The sequence below is a fragment of the Microtus pennsylvanicus genome, chromosome 1 (genome assembly GCF_037038515.1).
Source record: "Microtus pennsylvanicus isolate mMicPen1 chromosome 1, mMicPen1.hap1, whole genome shotgun sequence".
Taxonomy (NCBI): domain Eukaryota; kingdom Metazoa; phylum Chordata; class Mammalia; order Rodentia; family Cricetidae; genus Microtus; species Microtus pennsylvanicus.
The window spans coordinates 71854865-71878804 of record NC_134579.1 but is presented as its reverse complement, the minus strand read 5'-3'; the positions used below and the strand labels follow the sequence as shown (position 1 = coordinate 71878804).

General features: G+C 44.4%; 1 protein-coding gene across 6 annotated transcripts in view; it reads right to left on the bottom strand.

Annotated features, from left to right (window-relative positions):
- The window catches only part of Dgkg (diacylglycerol kinase gamma), a 207806-nt gene that overhangs the window by 114905 nt on the left and 68961 nt on the right, over positions 1-23940 (bottom strand). For all 6 annotated transcript variants that reach the window (XM_075967989.1, XM_075967983.1, XM_075968007.1 and 3 more), the window contains 4 exons: positions 16703-16873; positions 5735-5784; positions 1816-1890; positions 1081-1203 (listed from right to left, as the gene is read on the bottom strand). In XM_075967989.1, coding sequence (XP_075824104.1) covers positions 1081-1203; positions 1816-1890; positions 5735-5784; positions 16703-16873 — 419 coding nt within the window. The remainder of the gene's footprint in view (positions 1-1080; positions 1204-1815; positions 1891-5734; positions 5785-16702; positions 16874-23940) is intronic.

Here is a 23940-nt window from a genome sequence, read left to right as displayed (position 1 = left end):
TGCAGGCCTGTAAGCCTAGCTACTCTGGACACTGAATCAGGAGGACCACAAGTTCAATCGACAAGACCTGTCTGGGCTCCAGAGCAAGTCTGAGGCCAGCCTGTGCCATGGAGTGAGCTGATTCAAAAATGAGAAGTAAAAAGGGGAGGTGGGGATATAAACCAGGGGGAGTGCTCGCCTATCATGTGTGAGGCATTTGGTTCAACACACACACACGCATGCACACACACGCACGCACGCACGCACATATGCATGCACACGCACACACGCCCACAAAATAGAAGACAGAATAAGGTATCAAGATCTTGCTTATTCTTTAGGGATAAATCAAATGACCTCCAAGTTTCTCCTTCCTGCTCTGACTAAGGTGTAGAGTGTTGGAAAGTGTGGGGAATTTGGAGTGAGGTGCAACCTAACTCCTCTTCTGCTCAGAACCTCGGTTTTCCATCTATACAAAATGGGGTAGAAAGATCTACCTTATCTGTTTTGATTGCTAAACTGGAGTCCAGTCATGAAAGCCCCTCAGCAGATCACTATTCCCCTGCTCCCTTCCTTCCTTTGCCAATTCCTTTAACTTAAAATTTTTACATTATGCTTGCTTATTACAGAGGGTGAGCGTTTGTGTCATGGCATGTGGAGGGCAGATGACAAGGAAGCTTATTCTTTTCTTTCCCCATATGGGTTCTGGGAATCGAACTCAGGCTATCAGACTTGGTGGCTGGTGCCTTTGTGTGCAGAGCCCTCTGACTGGTTCCTTTCCTAGCATCTTACAACCTAACTTGATGAAATATGAGATTCTCCTTGACGTTTCTTCCGCACTTGGCCTGGTTGACTATGTGTCTTGCAGGCAAATGCTGTGTTCCTTTACAGTGTGCACAACAGAAATTTTCCCTTAATAACAGCATATCAAAGTGTTTCCGGGTGAAAGAATGTATTTTGGGCATGAGCAAGTGAAAGGGAAAAAAAATACAGAGCACCCCAGAGCCAGCCTGGAGTGCGTGGCTTGCCTATCAGGAAGTCTGGAGCAGACACTGGCAACGATATAGAGCCCAGACATTGAACGTGAGTGTACTGACTTACAGAGTCGTCCATTCCCAGGAGGACCAGCAATGGGATGGTGGTCATCCCCCCATGGACCCACTCCTGTAGAGACACAAAGCCATCCTTGTCGTAGTCCATTCCTTGCAACATCTCCTTCAGGATCTGTGAAATGCGAAGGACACTGGTTCATTCCACCCTCTTCCGGATGCCTCTGCTCTCAGTGTTCTCTCTGCTCTTGTCTTACAGTTTCCGTTTCACCCGGTTCCCTTCTTAGTCAGAGTGATCAAAGTGACAAAGGGCCAGCGGAGACATTGGGGTTCTAAGTCCAACTCTGCCCTGCCCTGACCTTAGGTGGCTCACGCTAGCTCTCTGGGCTCTAGGTCGCTCATCTTCAAACAGAAATAATACCGCTGTGTTTACAGAAATGCGTGAAAAAGGTTTAATCTAACACCTGGTACACGGTGCCCGCCAGTGCGGTTAACACTCGCAGCCGATGGCTGACAACTTTCCCCCAAACTGTTTGAGGCTCTAACCTCCGTGAATTTCTGTCAGAAAACTGTCTCTGGTGGGAAGGTTGGGGGAACTGTGCTGCCTTAAGTATCTTCCCTGTTGGAGAAATGGGGGGGTCCAAGCATAGGGCTCCAAAGAAGCTGTTGGGGAGGTCGTCTGGGGGCACCGCACAGCACACAGCTAACCATTGCACCCACATCCCAGGTGTGCCCCACTCTCTCGAGGAGGCTCCCCCTGGAGTCAACTGTGCTTATAGAAACTCACAGGCCTGAGCTCGGTGGGGTCCCACTCCAGGTATTGCGCTATATGTAGCATTTGGTTCACAATCTGATCCATCTCCTAGAAAATACCAGGAGAGAAATCATCAAAGAGAGAAAACCAAAGTTGTTGTTTTTGTTTTAATCAAAATAAGAGCAAAACTCAAAATCAAAACTGATGGGAAGGCAGCCGGGGGGGGGGGGGAGGAGATGAGGGAAGGTGGTGTGACATACTACCATCCCACAAGGGCAGAGGTTTTCTCTTGTCTTGACCACAAAGGCCACTGGCTAGTGGATGCTTACAGAGCATATGTAAACCAGAGCCGCACAGAGCACCTGGAGCACTGACTCCAAGCCTCTCCCTCCTCCCACCATTCTGTCCTTTGACCCGAAAACCACAAGGAATCTTGAATTTTGTTTTCTCTTTTTTTATCCCTCCCTCCCTCTTTCTTTCTTTCTTTCTTTCTTTCTTTCTTTCTTTCTTTCTTTCTTTCTTTCTTTCTCTTTCCTTCCTTTCTCTCTTTCTTTCCTTCCTCACTTCCTCCCTCCTCTGTCCCTCCCTCCCTCCTTCCTTGCCTCCCTCCCTCCTTTTCTCCTGTAAGTTCTGTGAATGCAGATGAAGACAGGCCTCTCTTTGCTGTTCTTATCACTTACTCTCTGTTCCCACACCTCAGCAGAGAGGGCTCTATCTGTCTGCCTTTGGAGTCAGGTTCACGTCCTGTGTTGGTCTTGGCTCAAACACTGATTTAGATTTATTTCAGTATCTCCTCTTTCCTTTGTATTCTACTCAACCCCGAGCCTAGAATTTGGTGAACAGGAGGCTTTTAAGGGCTTGTTTGCCTGATGGATTACCCCTTTGGCACCAAGGCCTGTCTCTACTTAACCTGTTACCAACATGCCAGATGCTGGCAAGTCGGTGCCTGGAGGGAGCCATGGAAACACTGCACTGTGCTGGTGAAGTATCTGGTGTCAGCTAGTGTCTTTTGTATGGACCCTACCTAAGATGTGCACAGTGAGATTGTTCTAGGAGATGATGTGGGTGGGCAAACTGAAGATTGGAAAGTCTTACTTCCATCATGCAGAATTTAGGGCTAAGTCCAGCAAGCCAAGCCTCAACAGCTATTAGCTTTTAAAGACACATTTTATATTTAATGTGTGTGTGTGTGTGGGGGGGGTGGTATGCATGTGAACACAGGTACCTGCAGAGGCCAGAAAAGGGCATGGGATCTCCTAGAGCTGCAGTTACAGGTGACTGTAAGCTGCCCAACATGAAAGCGAGGAGCTGAACTTGGCTCTTCTGTAAGAACAGCATTCACCTTTAACCCCTGCGTCATCTCTGCAGCCCCTGACCCAGATATATATCCTCTCACTATGTCTCGCTCTCTCCCCCGCCCCTCTATTCTTCTCCTCTTCCATCTCATGCTGGACCTGAACTGGTGATCCGCTTGCTCCAGCCTCTTGCATGTGAACAAACAGTACTTTTCTCAAAGGGAAACAGTGACCTCCAGCCAAACCACAGGGTGGGCAGTGGATGAGCGCAGTGAAGTGGGCAGGACGTTTTAACGGAAAAGTGCGTGAGTCTGCTGGGGTCCAGGGTTCTGTGAGATAATGTGGCTTGGGAACTGAGAATTAGACTCAGTAGAGTGGTCTAGCTTCAGGAAGAAGTAAGTCCCCACCTACCCTGACCGAGCCACATCTGTAAAGCAATGGATGGGCAGGTTCCATTGTATGCTGTGTTTTGATAACGGTGCCGACAAGCTGAGCTTGTCCAGTGTGGGTGTTTAAAGCAGCTAAGGAGGAACAGTGGAGAACGGGGACCCTTTGGTTTGGAGGAGATTTTGTGTAAGGTGTGTGATGGAACTTTTAAATACTCAAGGTCATTGTGCAGTTTGTGTCTCCCTGGTTCTGGTTAGCAGCAGAGGGCAGCGGGAAGCTGAGGGATGCAGGGAAGGGACAATGTGAAGGGAACCTATTCTGATCCCCTCCTGGGTTGGGGAAGGAGGGCAGAACAGCGTACTGAGTGTTGGTCAGCAAACTCATACCACACGAGCAGGCGGGAAGCCCTGTCCAGCTCGTTCCCAGCAGTGGCACACCTGTTGTGGAGACATGACTTCTTTGCCACTGGGATTGTTCACAAAGGAGCTGGGACCTCACCAGCCAGGGATTCCAGGGGTGAAGTCGAGTCAGAGGACTCATTTGAGACGTGTGTCTGTCGGCCAGCTTTATCTTAAAATATGTTCCAGATTGAACCGGTTACCACTTGAAGTACTGTGTTCTGCCTGCAGGTCTGTGCCCTGATTGCTTCCTTAGGTCTCTGTCTGGTGACTTTGGCCTACTTGATGTGGTCTCTAGAATGATGCCCGAGATGTCCAAATACGTCGCTTCTGTCCCTAACCTTGGATGTCTCCTCATTTCTCTTGAGGTTAAGGGAAACTTCACGTGCTGGCGCCCTGCCCCCACTCACACACACCGTCTGTGCTCCCATTGGTCCTTCACTCTGGCTTCTTTTTTGCTCACTTGCTCTTCTCTAGCTAGCCCGGTTTCCACTGCATCCTCTGGCATCTTGGGGAATGCATCAGGATTTGCACTCAATGTCCTCTACCTAGAGGGCTCTTCCCGAGACGTCACCTTCTCCGAGTCTCTGTTCTGATGTCCCTTCCCCAGGGAGGCCTTTCTTGACAACCTCTCTGAAAGCAGCAACTCCCTCCAATGTTTCCTACTTCCTTTGTTTTTCTTATTAACAGACATCTACCCAATATGCGTGGAAGTCTATGCATATGTATTTTCTACTGTACGGTTTTACTTTTTGCAGTGCTGGGACTGAACTGAAGTCTTAGGCTAGGCAAATGCTCTCTGATTGAGCTATATTTCCAGCCCTAATCCTACCCCCTTTTATTTTGAGACAGGTACGAATGATTCTCCTGCCTCAGCTTCCTGAACACAGCTTCACCGTGCCCAGATCTGCAGGTATCTGATGCTGTGTAGTGATACCTAGACTAGAATGGAAGCTGCACAAGGGGACAGGATGCTGTCATTTGGTCACGATAATGCATCCTCGGCTCTCTGAGTAGCACCAGACATTGTAAACCCTCAGTAAATGGATGCTTGTGGTCTGCCAGAGTCTGTGCTTGTCTCATTGAAGACCACAACCCCCAGAATACAACAGTGTTGGAGAGGCCACAGGATGCCAGGGTAGGGAGAGTTGGCGTGGCTCGTTGGCCTAGTGGACTTATTTCCCCTGTCCCTCTGTCCCTCTTTCATTTTCTCCCTTATCCCTCCCTCCCTCTCTTTTTCCTTCCTTTTCTTTTCTGATTTCAGTTAGCCATCTGTTTGGAAGCCCTGGCAGTAAGTCATGACCACCAGGTTTGGATCCAGGGCCTCCTTCTTTCTTGGACTTTTCTCTCTCTAGCCCTCCTCTTGCTCTCTGGTTCTGACCTGCTTTTGCCTCCTGTTGAAGGTGTGAGGTGTGGGCATAGGGTTCGGAACAGACAGGACGGGGCAGGCTCCTAAGCTTGGGTAGATAGGAATCTCGCCAGTAACCTTCCTCTTCTCCTCTTGCCCTGGTCTTGTTGCTTCTCTGCTCCCCCACTCTTGACCCCTGGGTCCCAGCAGGAAATTTCAAGGGAAGTTACATTTGATGAAAATAGAAAATATCTCCCTATCCTGATATTGTGGAGTTCCAGGCTTCTCGTTCTGGAAGAAGGAACATTGGACTCTGTGCTCTACAGGCTGGGTCTGGAAGAAGGAATGACTCTGCACTTTACAGGCTGACTCATGGGAAACAGCAGGCAGGAACTTTGTTCATGATCTGTATCCCTTAGCCAGACCCGCAGTTCCTGTAGGGATGGAACTGGGGTGACTGGATGCTCCCATCACTGTCACTACACCCCTGCTTTCCCCAGGGCTTTGTTGAAGTGAAAGCTTACCGCTTGGTCTAGGAGTCCGTTTTCATCAGAGTCGTAGAGACGAAACATGACTGCAAGAAACACACAGGTTAGGCCCAAGGTGCCTTCCAGGAATCAGCACAGTTGATGTTCTACTACGCCCATTTTTAGCCTAGATCTTGGCAACATCGGGGCATGGGCCGTTACAGACAGCTAGCCCTCTAAGGGACAGCTTATGACTTCCTTAGGGAAGAGGTGAAGCAAGGGAGAAGAGTGAAGCCCCCTGGGTTTTGGACCCTTCTGAGCAGCGACTCTGTGGCACATGAGATCCAGGTCACAAGTGGGACTCCCCGGAGAGCGTGCATGTCTCTCGGTGTCACCTGGACACAACTTAAAAACCCAGAGGCTGGGTGGATGGAGGCACCAAAATTAGAGCGGGACTTTTGCCTCCACTGCACACAGACGAGTGCAGAGTCAGGCACGCTGACATCTTGGTGTGCACGACCGCATCTGGGATAGCAAGGAAGTTATTCTCCTTCTGGGGTCAGTCACACTATCCGTAAGATGGAAAATGTAGTATTTCTTCTAAGGGATCATAAGGATTAATGGCTATGGCAATCGATAGGTCTGGGAAGGTAGAAAGCATTTGATAAATTATTTCTCTTCATTTTCTTTTATTAGTGAACATTTACATATGACATTTCTTAGGCAGCAGATACTGCTGGATGCATTTAATTGTAATGACCCTGCCCTATGTAATAATGACATGAAGCAGTTGCTGCTGCAGAGGCCACAGGACATTAAAGATGTTGAATTTTCTGAATCACCCTTTATCCCAAATGCTAGGAACCAGGGATGGTTCAGATTCGTGGAATTTTTTTGTATTAGGAAGTATTTCATATAAATAATCAGATATTTTAGGGAAGGGGACATTATTCTAATTCTAAATTCAATATTATATTATTTAATATTTCTCACATACTTTCCATACTTAGCCTTCAGGAAATTTTAGGTAATATTTTTAGTGTATCCCAATTTGATTGCAATCTAACACATGAGGTCAGATGTGAAAATTTTCACTTATGACGTAAGTAAAGTCTCAAAAGTTTTGGATTTTGGAGCAAGCGTCAGCATGCTGCCTGGAACTATCTTGTTAGCCACAGGGAGGTGAAGTAGACAGGAAGGTCTGGGAAGGATTGGAACTAAAGACTAAGTGTTCACCAACACAGTTACATTCACCCAAAAATGCAGAGATGTGATCTCTGGGTTACTGTGATCTCGAAAGTAAGCAGGGCAGGGAGCGAGCTAGACATTTCTTCCCTTGCAAGCCATGTTTTATACGCTCACCCTGCGGGCGTCCCGGTCACCGCTCAGCACAGGCTGTCTGCTCACACGATGCTACTCTTAGAAAATCATTTGCCTCCAGATGTCTTAAATGCCCTGCACCGTGTATGTTCCCCCTGCCTGGTATGTACCTGACTAGAGTTTAAGTTCTTTAAAAGCAGGGTTATAGCCTTCTCATTCTCTCTGGTGCCTCAGAATATTCCAGCTAGGGGCACACAGTACATGCTGTGCGACAGAAAGATCAGAGCATCCACTAGTATTGTTCCAGGACAATGGGGTCACGTGACCCGTGTTCAGACACCTTTCTTTTAAACCTCCCACAGTTTCACACGTGTGAAATGAGATAAGCATGTCAGCCCTTTCAAGGCTATTATGAGACTGACAAAAAGTGAGAAAATGGATTCACAATACTTAGCAAATAAATATATGGTGTTGCGCCGATGGGAGGTGCTCTTGCCTTGACCCTAGGTGGAGTTTCAGGGATGGCGTCCAGAAAGATGCATGTTTAGTTCTCAAAATAGAGACACTTGTTTTCAGTCATTAAGACGAGGGTATGATTTAGACTGATAGGATAAAAACCCAAACCAGTGACAACGCTGAACAGTTGACCCTATCTGCACCAAAGATTGTAAGGGAAAATATTAGCTGAAAATGGAGAGGGACCAAAACTTCAAAGGCAGTGAAGAGAGATAATGGTTAATGACGGTGTCTGGGCTCAGTGGGAAAGTGAGCCAAACAAACAGTGAGCATCCATGGCTAACTGGGGGAAATGTGAAAGCCGGTTATTTCTGGCAATAGTGTGATAGCATTGTATTTGAATGTGACAGTAGTGTTGAGTTTTCACTTAAGGACGAGTGTGATCTTAGAGGTATAGATTGAACTATTTCCCGATGAAATCACGTGATTCTGGAGTCTGCTTTGAAACAATCAGAGCAGAGGGATTGGGAGGGGGTGTATTCCCAGAGCAAGAGTGATGGTGTTAGCGCTAATGGTGGAGACTGTGGGGCTCACACATAGTGTTCGCTGAATCCGCTGCCATTCTCTGAAATTTTCTATATTAAAAAATATTAGACAGAACTCCAGGTAAGCTCTCCCTCACAGACTGCCCCCTGTCCCTCAGTGCTTGCCCAGCTAACACCCAACCGTCTTCCTCTCTGTTTCCATAGCCTAGCCTCCAACTCCAGCGGAGGACTCTTGGCTGGACCAGAAGCCACACTGGCAGCCGGAACTCCGGCTCCCAGCTTGAGTGGAATCCCCTTGCTTGGCCAGAGGCCACCGTGGGTGGGGACTCCAGCCAGAAGACCAGAAACCAAGAATCAAAACACCCACCCAAGAAAGACAAACTCAGAAAGTGGCACCTAGACCTACAATCACCCCAACCCCAGGTGTCTAGATGCCAATGTAAGAACATACTCAATAAAAGCCAAGGCAACATGTCACCACAAGAGCCCAGCAACCTACTACAGCAAACCCTGAATATTCCTACATAGTTGAAGCACAAGGATATACCTAAAACCAACTTGAGGAAGATGATAGAGGTCCTTAAAGAGGAAATGAATAAATCCCTTAAAGTAATCCCGGAAAACACAACCAAAAAATTGGAATAAGTGAAGTTTTCTCTTAAAGAAAGAGAATTTTCTCTTAAAGAAAGAAAAATTTTTAAGAAAAATTTTCTCTTAAAGAAAGCCAAGCAAAAACAGACAGATGAAGAAAACTAATAAAACTGTTCAAGACTTGAAAATGAAAATAGAAGCAATAAAGAAGACACAAACCAAGGGAATTCTGGAAAAGGAAAATCTGGGTAAGTGTTACAAGGAGTGGGGTCCCTTGTTTATCCCTGCTGCCTGGCTAGCTTAGCCCCCCAAATAACCACTCAGAAACCATATTAATTAAAACACTGCTTGGCTATTAGCTCTAGTTTCTTATTGGCTAATTTTTACATCTTAATTTAATCTGTGTATTGCCATGTGACTGTGGCTTACTGGCAAGATTCTAACCCACGTCCGTCTCAGGCAGAAAATCCAAGGCATCTCCCACTCTGCCCTTCTTTTCAGCATTCAGTTCTGTCTTCTCCACCTACCTAAGTTCTGCCCTGTCAGGCCTAAAGCAATTTCTTTATTCATTACCCAATTAAAGGAACAAATGAACAAAAGAACCTCCTACATTAGGTAAGTGAACAGGAAATACAGATGCAAGCATCACCAACAGAATACAAGACATGGAAGAGAGAATCTCAGGAGTCAAAGATATGATAGAATAAATAGATACACTGGTCAAATAAAATGTTAAATCTAAAAGCTTCCTGACACAAAACATCTAGGAAATCTGAGACACCATGAAAAGACCAATAGGAATTATCCTAAGAATAATAGGAATAGAAGAAGGAGACAAATCTCAGCTGAAAGACCCAGAACATATTTCAACAAAATCATACAAGAAAATTGTCCTAACCTAAAGAAGGACATGTCTATAAAAGTACAGGAAGCATGTAGGACACCAAATATATTGGAACAAAAAAGAAAGTTCCCCTTACCATAATAATCAAAACATTAAACATATAGAACAAAGAAAGAATATTAAAACCTGCAAAGCAAAAAGACCAAGTAACATATAAAAGCAGACCTATCAGAATTAAACATGACTTCTCAATGGAGACTCTAAAACCCAGAACAGCCTGGACAGATGTCCTATAGATTCTAAAAGACCATGGATGCCATCCCAGAATACTATACCCAGCAAAACTTTCAAACACCATAGGAGAAAACAAGATACTCCATGATAAAGTCAAATTTAAACAATTTAGTCACAAATCTGGTTTTACAGAAGGTACTAGAAGGAAACCTCCAACTCAGGAGATTAACTCTACTCATGAAAACACAGGAAATAATCTTATACTGCTCTAACCCAAAGAAGACACACACACACACACACACACACACACACACACACACACACACACACTATCATCACCAAACCAACAACTACAACGAAATAATGGGAATTAACAACCATTGGTCATTGCTATTTCTCAATATCAGTGGACTCAATTCCACAATAAAAAACCACAAAGTAACAGAATGGGTGCAAAACCAGGATCCATTCTTCTGCTACATATACCAGAAACCCACCTCAACATCGAAGATAGATGTTGTCTCAGGGTAAAGGGATAGAAAAGTATTTTCCAAGCAAATTAGATCTAAGTAACAAGCTGCTGTAGCTATTTTAATAATTAACAAAATAGACTTCAAACAAAAATTAATTAAAAGAGTCAGAGAAAAACACTTCATATTCATTAAAGGGAAAATCCACAAAGATGATCTTTCAATTCTTAACATCTATGCCCCAAGTGCAAGAGCACCCATGTCTGTGAAGGAAACACTGTGAAAGCTTGAATCACACATTGACCTTCACACATCGATAGTGGGAGACTTCAAAATCCCACTCTCACCAATGGGCAGGGAATCCAGACAGAGCTAAATGGAGAAATACTGGAGCTAACAGATGTTATGAAGCAAATGAACCTAACAAATATCTACAAAACATTTCACCCAAACACAAAAGAATATACCTTCTTCTCAGTGCCTCCTGGAACATTTTCCAAAATTGACCACATACTCGGTCACAAAGCAAATCTCAACAGATGCAAGAAAACTAAAGTAACTCTTTGCATTCTATCAGCCCACCATGGATTATAGCTGGATTTCAACCATGCAAATAACTGGAAGTCTACAAACTCATGGAAACCGAACAACTCCCTACTGAAGGACAACTGGGCCAAGGCAGAAATAAAGAAAGAAATTAAAGACTTCCTAGAATTCAATGAAAATGAATGCACAACATACCTGAATTTATGGGACACAATGAAAACAGTGCTAAGAGGAAAGTTCATAGCACTAAGTTCTTGCATAAAGAAATTGGAGAGAGATCATACTAACAACTTAATAGCACACCTAAAAACTTAAGAACAAAAAGAAGTAAGCTCACCAAAGAGGCGTAGATGGCAGGAAATAATCAAACTGAGGACTGAAATCAACAAAATAAAGACAAAAAGAACAGTACAAAGAGTCGATGAAACTAAGAGTTGGTTCTTTAAGAAAATTAACAAGACAGACCCTTACCTAAACTAACTAAAAGGCTGAGAGAGAATATGGGAATCAACAAAATCAGAAATGAAAAGGGGGAACACAACAACGGATGCCAAGGAAATCCAAAGAATCATTAGGTCATACTTTAAAAACCTGTACTCCAAAAAAATTGGAAAATCTAAAAGAAATGGACAATTTTCTCAATAGATACTACTTACCAAAGTTAAAAAAAATGAGATAGATCATTTAAATAGATCTACAACCCCTAAGTAAATAGAAACAGATATTAAAAGTCTCTCAACAAAAAAAAAGCCCAGAACTAGATAATTTTGGCACAGAATTCTACCAGATTTTCAAAGAAGAGTTAATGCTAATATTCCTTAAATTAGTACACAAAATAGAAACAGAAGGAACATTGCCAAATTCATTTTATGAGGCTATAGTCACCCTCATACCCAAACCACAGAAAGATTCAACAAAGAAAGAGAATTATAGACCAACTCCCCTCATGAACATAGTGCAAATACTCAATAAAATACACATGAACTAAATCCAAGAACACATAAAAAAGATCATCCACTATGATCAAGTAGGCTTCCTCCTTGAGATGGTTCAATATATGAAAATCAGCAATGTAATCCACCATATAAACAAACTAAAAGAAAAAGCCCACATGATCATCCCATTAGATACTGAAAAAGCCTTTGACAAAAACCCAACACTTCTTCATGATAGGAGTATTGAAGAGATTAAGGTTAAAAGGGACATATCTAAACATAATAAAGGCAATTTACAGCAAGCATATAGCCAACATCAAATTAAATGGAGAGAAATTCAAAGCAATTCCATTAAAATCAGGAACAAGACAAGGTTGTCCACTCTCTCCTTATCTATTCAATACAGCACTCAGAGTTCTACTAGAGCAATAAGACAAGAAAAGGAAATCAAGGGGATACAAATTGGAAAGGAAGAAGCCAAAGTAGCATTATTTGCAAATAATATGATAATATATATAAGCAGGCCCCAAATTCTACCAAGTAACTCCTATAAACAGCTTTTATGAAGTGATTGGATACAAGATTAACTCAAAGAAAAATCAGTAGCCCTCCTATATACAAATGACAAATGGACTGAGAAAGAAATCAGGGAAATTACACCTTTCACAATAGCCACAAATAATATAAAATACCTTGAGGTAACTCCAACCAAGCAAGTAAAAGACTTGTAAATGACAAAAACTTCAAGTTTTGAAGAAAGAAATTGAAGAAGATCTCAGAAGATGGAAAGATTGTCCACATTCATGGACTGGTAGGATTAACATGGTAAAAATGGCCATTTTTATCAAAAGTAGTCTACAGGTTCAACACAATCCTCCTCAAAATTCCAAAACAATTTTTTTTTGTTTTTTTCGAGACAAAGTTTCTTTGTAGCTTTGGTGCCTGTCCTGGAATTAGCTCTTGTAGACCAGGCTAGTCTTGAACTCACAGAGATCTGCCCGCCTCTGCCTCCTGAGTGCTGGGGTTAAAGGTGTGCACCACCACCACCTGGCTCCAAAACATTTTTTTTTTTACAGACCATGAAAGAACAATGCTCAACTTAATATGGAAGAAGGAAAAACACAGGATAGCAAAAACAATCCTGTTTAATTGAAGAACTTCTGGAGGTATCATCACCCTGATTTAAAGCTGTACTACAGAACTATAGTAATAAAAACTGCATGGTATTGTTATAAAAACAGACAGACTGATCGGTGGAATTAAATCAAAGACCAGACATAAATATACATACTTCTGGACACCTGAGTTTTGATAAAGAAGTCAGAAATACACAATGGAAAAAAAGAAAGCATCTTCAACAAATGGTGCTGGTCTAACTGGATATCAGCATGTAGAAAAATACAAATAGATTCATATCTATCACCCTTCACAAAACTCAAGTCCAAGTGGATCAATCAGATACACTGAACCTAATAGGAGAGTTAGTGGGAAATAGCCTTGAACGCACTGGTACAGGAGATAACTTCCTGAACAGAACACTGCTAGCTCAGGCACTAAGATCAATAATCCAATCAGTGTGACCTCTTGAAACTGAAAAGCTCCTGTAAGGCAAGTAACACCTTTATTGGACAAAGCAACAGTCTACAGACTGGGAAAAGATTTTTATTGCCAGCCCCACATCTGACAGAGGGATAAAATCTAAAACATATAAAGAACTCGAGAAACTAGACATCAAAACACCAAATAATGCAATTAAAATTATGATACAGATATAAACAGAGTTCTCAATAGAGGAATCTCAAATGACGGAGAAACACTTAAAGAAATGTTCAACATCCTTAGCCATCAGGGAAATGGAAATCAAAACAACTGAGTTCCATGTTACACCTGTCAGAACGGCTAAGATCAAAAACCCCACAAGTGACAGCTCATGCTGGATGATGGAGAGGATGTGGAGTAAGGGGAACACTCCTCCACTGCTGGTGGGAGTGCAAACTTATACAGCCACTTTGAAATCAATATGGCAGTTTCTCAGAAAATTGGGGATCAATCTACCATAGGCCTAGCTATATTACTCTTGGGCATATACCCAAAGGATGCTCCAACCTACCACAATGACACTCACTTGACTATGCTCACAGGAACTTTCTTTATAATAGTCAGAAACTGAAAACAACCTAGATGCCCCTCAACCAAAGAATAAAGAAAATGTAGTACATTTACACAATGGCATATTACTCAGCTGTGAAAAAGGATGGCATCATAAAATCTGCAGGAAAATGGATAGAACTATAAAAATTTATCCTGAATGAGGCAACCCAGATCCAGAAAGACAAACATGGTATGTACTCACTCATAAGTGGATATTAGCTGTAAAGGATAGTCATAGACCCAGAGAGGCTAGATACCAAGGAGGCTCTCCTTGGGAAGAGAGTTTTTGGGTGGGTGAGGACAGGAACAGGAGTGATCAGGAAGTGTGTATGTGGGGGAATGCAGGGAGAGTACTGGGAGAGACAACTGGAATTGGGGGGCATTTGGAGGTCACTGTGGAAACATAGTGCTGTGGGAACCCCCTGAAGTCTATGAGAAGACTCCTAGTAATGAGGGATACAGAGCCTCAACGGGCCATCTTCTGTAACTAGGCAAGACTTCTGGCAGTAGGACTGGGGCATCAAACCAGTCACAAAACCAGCCTACAATATGTCCTGCCTGTAAGATGTACTGGGAAATGGTGTCACAGAACTTGTGGGAGTGGCCATCTCATGACTGGTCCAACTTGAGGCCCATGCCAAGAGAGAAAGCCCATGTCTGACACTGCCTGGATGGCCAGGAGCCAGAGCCTGGATAGCCTAGAGACCCGAGACAGAACCAAACATGACTGGAAAAGAAATCAATAACATGATTACTGATGACATCCTGCTGTGCTCACAGATCAGCACCTAGCTCAGTTGTCATCAGAGGTGTCAGCAACTGGTGGAAACAGATGCAGAGACCCACAGCCAAACACTGGCAGGAGCCGGGGAGAGGAAAGACTGTAGGAGTCAGAGGGATCTAGGACACCACGAGAAGATGGTCCACAGAATCACTTAAGCAGAGCTCATAGGAATGCACAGAGACTGAAGCAACTATCCCAGGTCTGAGTCAGATCCTCTGCATATATGTTATGGTTGTTTACTTTGGTGTTCTTGTGGGATCCCTAGCAGTGAGAATGAGATGTCTCTGCCCCAGGGACTCTTTCCCTCCTACTGGCTTGCCTCATCCAGCCTTGCTGTGAGGGGCTATGCTTAATCTTATTGTAACTTATTATGCTGTGCTCAGTTGATGTCCCTGGGAGGCCTGCTCTGTTTTGAAGGGTACCAGAGGAGGAGGGGGTCTGGTGGAGAGGGAGAGGGGGAGGCAACTGGGAGGAGTGGAGGGAGGGGAGACTGTGGTCAGGATGTAATGCATGCGAGAAGAAAAAAAAAGTCTGTATATTGAAAAAAACAAAGCATAATTGTTCTCTCTTTCTGTTGGCAAAAGTCAGTCTGAGTGGCAGTGACATGAAGAATTGATGCATCCACCTTGGCGATCAACACACACAATGCCTAAGATGCAAAGCCCTCCTGACTGTTGCAAATCATTCGATAATTTCATTTTTAACTTTAGCCAGAACAGAAAAGAAATCTGCTACATTTGACCAAGCTAGCACTGGAGACTTGCATCCCGAACTCCCCCAGCCTAGGAGAGAGTTTAAGCTTAGCAAAGGAGCCAGTTTGTCAGTTCGGGGTTGGCAGAGTTAACCTTTGGCATTCTTCTCTTGGTAATAATCTTTGTTGACTAGTCTTATTAACTGAATTTTGACTTTTACTACAAAATTTATTATTTTTCTGCTACTTGAGTTCCCAAGAGAGGCAGATATAAGATGAGTTCTGTAACAGGGTCCTTTTACCCGCTCAGAAAAGCATGCCGATGACTCTAGAGGTCAGGAGAGCAATCTGGAACAGTTCTTCAAGGCCACAGGCTCTATCTGCCTAGCTCATACTGTGCTCCTGAAGGCATGTTTGGTTTTATATTTAATATATATACATATTCAATAATATATATTGAATAATATATATTCAATAATTCAATAATATTATATTTGAGACAGGGTCTCACTACACAGCCTTGGCTGGCCTTGAACTCACTATGTCGAGCAGGCTTTCCTTGAATTCAGAGATTCACCACAGGCATGTGCCACCATCCCCAGCATCTGAAGGTATGTTTGAAACTGACTTTGAAGCACCACGAAACCAAACCTAACTCTCCTGCTGAGCAAAGAGCTCGAGCATAGGGATGAATGGAGAGATGGAAATAAACTCTACCAAGATTGAGGCTTATTAGAGATCAGGGAAAGAAAGATGGTGAAGGGAGGGAGGGAAGGAGGGATGGAAGGAGGAAGAGAGGAAGAAGGTAAGAAGGAAGTGGGAAGGGAAGGAAGGGAGGAAGACAGGAAGGGAGGAAGGCAGAGCAGGGAGGGCTGTCCTGGTATGCAGGCATAGGCCTTTAATACCAGTACTTGGGAGGCAGAGGCCAGCCATTCTCTGGGAATTCAAGGCATCCTGGTCTGCATAGTGAGTTCCAGGATAGCAAGGGTTACATAGAGAAAGCCTGTCCTAAAATAAATGACATAAAATACAATAAAGTAATGGTAAAGAACAGGGAGAGAGGGAAAGGAGGAGGACATCCTATAGTTACGGAGTTCTGGGCTCACATAGGGGAAGAGCAGATGTTGAGTATCTTTTCTTAAAAAAAAATATTATCAGGGTGAAGCAGCAGCTTTCTACTTAGAGGCATCCAGAAGGCCCTGCCAGACAAAGCAGTCTTGAGACCTTGCTAGCAATCTCTCTCTCTTTCAAATGGCCAAGGTCTCAGATGCCCTTCCCAACTTCAAGGCTGGCGCTGTGTCCTGGGTAGATTCTAGGACATGTTGTTGTCACCGCTAGTAAAGAGTCAGAGAAACCTCCCCGGGGCCCAGGTGCATCTCCAGCGTGTGAGAAATGATGGGCAGGAACCTTGGTCTTCCTCGGGGAAGAAGCTGAGGCCCTAGGCAGGTGAGCGCTTACATTCTAGCTTATCCTGAGGTCTCCCCGTCTCCAGCAGGGACAAGTAACACACGACATCCTTCAGGTACACCACGGGAGCATCTGGGCTTGAAGACAGAGCATCAGGATCCTCCCATGGGGTCACGGTCTCTAGGTCTTTAGGCGGTGCTTGTGTCTTTTCCATCTTTGATTCTGAAAGACAAAAGGAGAGCATCTAAGGACCTTCACGTCAGTAAACTTTAACCCTCCTTATGGTCCCAGCTTCTCCATGGTTGAGGAGAGAATGTTCTAGGGGTGTTAGAAAAATATAATTAATGCATATGATATGGCATGGTCACAGAAATCCAGGCTGTAACTGTTTTCTATGAATGGCTTCATTTTTTGATCCATTTGGGACTGCATGTCCTTGCAGAAAGTTTAGCCATTCTCTGAGTTTCCAGGAAAGACGACAGTGTGTCCTGGTGATAACACAGTGGACAGATAAATGTCACTCACCATATTGCGCTCAATACTTCATTTGCAGAAGTAATTCTGGGTGGGCTTTCACCACATTCCTACCCTTCCTTAGCAGGGGACCTGAAGAGGCCTTTAGTCAATGTGGCGTCCCCAGATAATAGATGTGCGCTGTTGACTTGAGGCAACAGTGTCAAGGACCAGTGCCTCAGACCCATGGCAGTGCAGAGCCTTTCTCTAGCTGTGGATGCTCACAGTGTGTGCAGAACTAGTTCATACGTGGATGCTCACAGTGCGTGCAGAACTAGTTCATACGTGGATGCTCACAGTGCGTGCAGAACTAGTTCATACGTGGATGCTCATAGCGTGTGCAGAACTAGTTCATACGTGGATGCTCATAGCGTGTGCAGAACTAGTTCATATGTGGATGCTCATAGTGCGTGCAGAACTAGTTCATACGTGGATGCTCATAGTGCGTGCAGAACTAGTTTATACGTGGATGCTCATAGTGCGTGCAGAACTAGTTCATACGTGGATGCTCATAGTGCGTGCAGAACTAGTTCATACGTGGATGCTCATAGTGCATGCAGAACTAGTTTATATGTGGATGCTCATAGTGTGTGCAGAACTAGTTCATGTGTTGATGCTCACAGTGCATGCAGAACTAGTTCATACATGGATGTTCATAGTGCGTGCAGAAGATGTTCCCTGTCGTCCATCCACTGTGTTCACCTCTTGGAGATTGCTACCCTACAGAGAGCGCATCTACTGAGTTAGTGAAGCCTGTCTCCTTGTTCAGCTGTATGTAATAGTCCTGTCTCCTTGTTTATCTGAGGTAATGACCCCACCCCCTTGATCAGCTGCTGTGCAATAACCCCGCTTCCTTGTTTAACTGTAGATGACAAACACTTGGCAAAGCTTCTGGGTTGCTGTGGCTTCCCCATCAGAGCCTAGACAGCCTAATCCTAGCTTCTCTGCACCTCTGCATCTGTCTTTTCTTCATTCCCTCACTGCCCCAAGTAGGTCAGTCCCTGGAGCCATGCGAGGATGTGGTATCTCATAATTCATTTCTGAAAATATAGTTAAGGACAAATGAAGAGACTGATATCCAAAAGGAAAACCCTGACAATCCCATTTTCAGAAACCAGGAAACCTTAACTATTTGCCAAGGAAATGCCGAAATGCTCCACGAGGAAAAGCTTCAGAAGTACAAAATTCGTTATCAGTGAGAACAAGAGGGGTTTCATTTCACTATGCGAAGACGATTTCCTCAGGTACTTTGTTCTTTCTCTCCGCGGCTTGGCTACTTTCATACCCATGAGAACTCTTTTCATAGGCGTATGCACAACCCACAGGACACAACTGACTAGGGGCTGAACAGAACCCTTGCCAGTGGGCAAGGCCATGGAGGCACCATGATGCCAACAAGCAGTGAGCGCTGTCAGCATGAACAAAGGTGGAGGCAGCCTCGATGGCAGTGCCTTCTGGCACCTCACACTATTCAGAGAAGCACAGAGCCACACGATGGGAGGGAACATTCCACCCTGGGACAGCAGAGCTGAGAGAGAAGGTCCGCCCTGTCCCGCAGCATGGGCTGTGAGTTAGAAAGGAGTTAGCTGTCATTCAGACTGACTGTAGAGGAGATGCGAGGTCTCTGCATTACAGAGGGACCATGCAGAGACCACGGCAGAGCCGACAAAACCCAGAATGGAAGACAGAAGACAGGGGAAGAGAAAGCTTCACCCAGAAGTCTCAGAGGGCCAGAGGTCTGAAGGTAATGTTCTATTGGACAAGACACTGGAGCTGCGGGAAGACATAACCTCTATTAAGTAAGGCCGGAAAGCTTCTAAGGTGACCCGGAAGTGGTAAAAAGAATTTGAATGAGATAACAAGAGAAATAGTGAGGTGGGAGAGATTGAGATGAAATTACTTCTGCAACCAAACTACTAAAATTATCCCTGGAAGAAATGGCACGGGAATTCATCCAGAAATGTGGAAAACAAATGAGAACATAGTCCTTTGTACTGGGGAGTCCCTAATGCCCCAAGTTACATCTGTGTGCTTAGGCTATTCATCCATTGGAACACCATCAATGGCTTCCACTTTGTCTATACCTCAGAGTAACACCAGACCAGATGTATTGTCCCACCTGGCTCAGCTGGTACCTGCGCAGTAGCAAATGCTTATGGGATGTTATATTTCAAGTAGGGCCCCTGAGGAAATGGGAGGCAAATGAGAGACGAGATGCCGGTTAGCGTCTTAGCATTTGGAAGAAGTTTCCATGTTGTACCAGGGTGGGGGAGGGGGCACTCTGGCAGATCCTGGCATTCTCTGTGAGTTGAGGAAGAGGTCGGAGCCCAGAGTAGAGCCTAGACAGACGGACAGCCACCCACAGATATGTACAGGTCACCTTCAGTTCTATAACCGAGTGGGACTTGTTCCTCCCTGGCGAGGAAACTGCCAGAGGCTGGGGAATGGGATGGTTAGGGTTGGGATGGGAGTAGGGGAAGAAGCAGGACACGAGGGACAAACTCTGGATCAAAAAGAAAAGTCAGAATGAATGGTCATTCTCAGCAATGGGGTAGAAGGCCCTAGAATCCACGTTACCATTGAGGACCCCCAAAAACTGCCTCAACAGCGAGGTAGCAGCAGCTCTAGAGGTTTAATGGTATGGAAACACTTGTGACTATTTCCAGAGACTCTTACTTCGCCCCAAACAAGCATAAAGATATTCGGTGAAATACAAAAACTGTCTATACTGTACTCGGCATTGAAGAAGAACTGCTAAGGATGTTATACAAATTCTCCAAGAAAAATTTAAAGGACAAGAATTCTACCCAACCCACGGAAGAAGAGCAGCATTGCTAAGGATGTTATACAAATTCTCCAAGAAAGATTTAAAGGACAAGAATCCTACCCAACCCACGGAAGAAGAGCAACATTGCTGCACTGCCCAAATCAGAGACATCACAAGAGGGTGCATGTCAACATTCTTTATGAACACAGATGCAAAGGTTGCACAATGTTAATATATCAGATAGAAGTTAGCAGAGACGTAAATAAAATAGATACCATGTTAAAGGATTAGACCCTTCAAGATTAGATGGTGTTAAAATACCGTTCTTTCTGATTTTGAGTTCAGCAGATTGCTAAGACACAAGAGCAAAGATCAGCCACAAGACAAACCGCACTGAACTGCGTTTCATAAAAAATAAAAAAATTTGGATATAGGGGCTAAAAGCGTTTCTTACTCCTCCAGAGGATTCAGGTTTGGTTTCCAGCATCCACGTGGTGATTCACAACCATGATTACCCAAGCTATAGGTGTGATGCCCTCTTCTGACCTCCATAGGCACCAGACATGAGAATGGTACAATACATATATGCAGGCAAAACATCCATACAGGCACAGTTCACATAAAGTAAAATAAATTATTATTATTATTATTATTTTGGTTTTTTGAGACAGGATTTCTCTGTGTTGCTTTTGGTTTCTGGAACTCATTTTTTAGATCAGGCTGGTCTCGAACTCACGGAGTCAATAATTCTTTCAAAATACTAAAAAATTTTGTTCTATGGAAGACACTGTTAGCGCCAGGGAGAGGATCAGTGGGTAAAACAAAAACTTTGAATGTTTTTTAAGGATGATTCATAGATGACCCTTAGTCTACTGAGCAGATGACAGGAAGTCACCAGGAAAATGCAATCCCAGACCACAGTGAGACGCCGCTCTTTGTGTGTTAGAGCAAGGAGAAATGACGATGTCGATGAAGGACTGAGCGGCAGGGGCCTATGTGCAGCCAGGTATGTAAATAGCCCAATGGTCTTGGTACGAGCTCGGCAATTTCCTTTGAACTGACGTGCACGGTGCCTGCTACGTGATACCTGGTATTCCATTCCAAGGTCTTTGCTGAGGGGGAATGGAAGTTCTCCCTACCAAGACTTATAAAAGAATATTTACAAGTTTGTTTGCAATAATCCCAAACTGGAAACTAACCAAACGTCCCTGTTCCAACAAGTGAACTAATTATAGAAACTCTATATGTTAGAATATTAATTAACAAACAAAATATGTTGACAATATACACAGTTAAATATCAAACTGATCATGCTGGAAAAAACAGATATAAGAGCTAAGAAAGGAAACAGTGCACGGTTCTGTTCACACAGAGTGCAGATGGGGCAGCGACAGTCATAGCGACAGAAGGCAGATCACAGGCTGCTTGGGGTGGGGCAGGGCTGGAGAAAGGACTTCATGCTGGATGGTGGATGCACTCATTCTCTTGGTGTCCTACTGGCTTCTATAGATGCACGCATATTTCAGAAGTTTTCGATTTTATATTTCAAACGTGTGTCATTTATGCCAGCTACGGTTCAGCTGAGCTATGTAAGAGTAGTACTTCTTCCTGAAGATGGTCCAGTCATTAGAGTTCTGGGCAGATCATGAGTCACAGTTCTGGTTCATAACCAGGTTTAGTTTACTCCTGCAGGGAGGTTCTAGACACCGATGATCCCGTTAGCATCCTTCCTTCTCATGCTCCCACACAGGAAATCCCCAAACCTCCAGTCATCCGCTCTCATCCAGCGCCCGCCCTGGTGTAAGCACCTTCACCGAGGGCAGGCTGCACCTGCCCACCCTGCCTTCGCCCACTGTCTCTGCAGTACCTGTTGACGTCCAGCTGGGCAGTGCTGCAGAAGGGAGACTCTGGGGACTCTAGCACTGACTGGGCTTGCGCTGGATTCAACCTGTTCTTGTTTGAACCTCTCAAAAGAGACCATTGCATCAAAACTGAGGTTCACCCCAAGTCTTGAGTGACAGGGATGTTTGTGACTATAATGTTGAGTGGAAAGCGATCCTAACTTTAAAATTATATATAGCCTAATCGCAATCATGTAAGAAACCTATTGGAGAAAAACTATGAAATCATAGACATTTAACTGCAAATATAGTTGAGCTCAATTTTCCTTTTTAAAGATGAAACTTGTTAAAGAGTAGTTTAGATTTATAGCAAAACTAGGAGAAGGTACAGAGATTTAGTTCACATACCCTGTAGACAATTTGGTATGTAGGTACCTCCATGATCAACATGCCACAAAGAGTGCTGTGTTTGTCATAACTGTGGTCCTGCCTCAGCCTGTCATTATCACCCACAGCCCATGGTAGCGCTCACTCTTGGAATGGTGTATTCCACCATCTGAACAAAGGATTTGGACACATGTCCATCGCTGTGATGTTGTGAGGAGGGATCTCACCACCCTGCAGCTCTTCTGTGCTTGGCGAGTCAACTCTTTGCCGTTTACTCTGACAACCGCCAATCTTTAATATCTTATTGTTGCTGTTTCTTTTTTGGGGGGGGCTTGAGGATTATTCTTCATATTGTCTCCAGTATGAGTATACTACTTTTATAACTGGAAAGACGGAAAAAGCAGGGTATTTCCTTTAGAGAGTCAACATTGTGGGTTCCTGAAAAATCTCAACAGATTGGGAAACCAAATAAAACCCCAAGGACCAGAACTCTTCCTTTTCATATTGTGAACCGGCACCATGACAGGAACTCTGGAGGACTTGGAGTCAATGCCTGCACTCTGCGCAAGACTCTTTCTTCTGCCCTGCTCTGGGAAGGAATGACTTGAGATGGGCTGTGTTACATCTGAGAACAGAAGGGTGTGATTGGTGGAGGCTATGTCAGTCAGGATCTAGCATTTTATGGTGTCTACTTGGACAAGAAAAGTCTAGGGTTTTCCAGAGATGGCCAGATTGCAAGTGAGCCCAGGGCTTGCCTACTGAAGGAAGGGGTTCTCTGTGAAGCTTCTGCCTGGTTCTAATTCTTATTTTTATTTATTATTTTATTTATTATTATTTTGTAAACAGGGGCATTAATTAAGCCATCTATTGAAGGGAACCTAGCAGCAAATGGATTACTTTTTAAATCTCCAGTTGAAAAAAAAACCTCACTGAATCGCACTTCAGATAATTGCCTTTTCATGGTTTAGCCCACAGGGCTTGATGTTTTCCTTTACCATAAGCAGATGAACGGCGCATGGCAAGTCCCCGAGACTCAGAATGACAGAGCTACTGTGAGTGAGCTGGGAATGTCCATCTCCACTACGTCACTGACCAGCTGCCCTCGGATCACATGACCTCCCCTCTGTGTGTTCTTGGATACTGTCTCCTCATCCACTGAAGCAAACCCTGTTAGATTGTTTTGGGCCTTAGGTCATGAAATGCAACCTGAAGATTTCTCTGGACGTGCCCAGTGCCTGGGTAAAAGAAGTTGGGGCAGCATGCCTCCTTGTTGCAAGTTTAAAAACGTTCTCCTTCCTTCTTGCTGGGCGGATGCTTTGTGCCAGGATTTGATCATCTGTCACTCTGTGTAAGATGTAAGACTCACTTGTGCATTCAGTTCATCGCCCCGCCGGGCCCTGGACTAGCATAGCTGATGGGGGCCGGCAGGAGTGAATGAGACAACTTTGAGCTGTCTTTCCCTATGGCTATCGTCGAAGGCACCAGGAAGGCCCGGTTCCCTTCATGCTTGCTCTCTGGAGTGCCATGAGCTGCCTCCGTAGCTTTCTCTTTCCAGAGTATGTTCTGAGTTCTGTGTGTAGGGTTACTTTTCTCTTCTCCCTCTGGTCTCACTCTCTTTTCCCCTGCCTCTTAAAAAAAGATTGACTTTTATTATTTTCAATTATGTATAGTGTGTGTGTGTGTGTGTGTGTGTGTGGCTATGTGCTCATGAGTGTGTGTTCCTGTTCTGGCCTCTGATCCCCTAAAGCCAGGTTACAGCCACCTGAGGAGGGGGGTGGAAG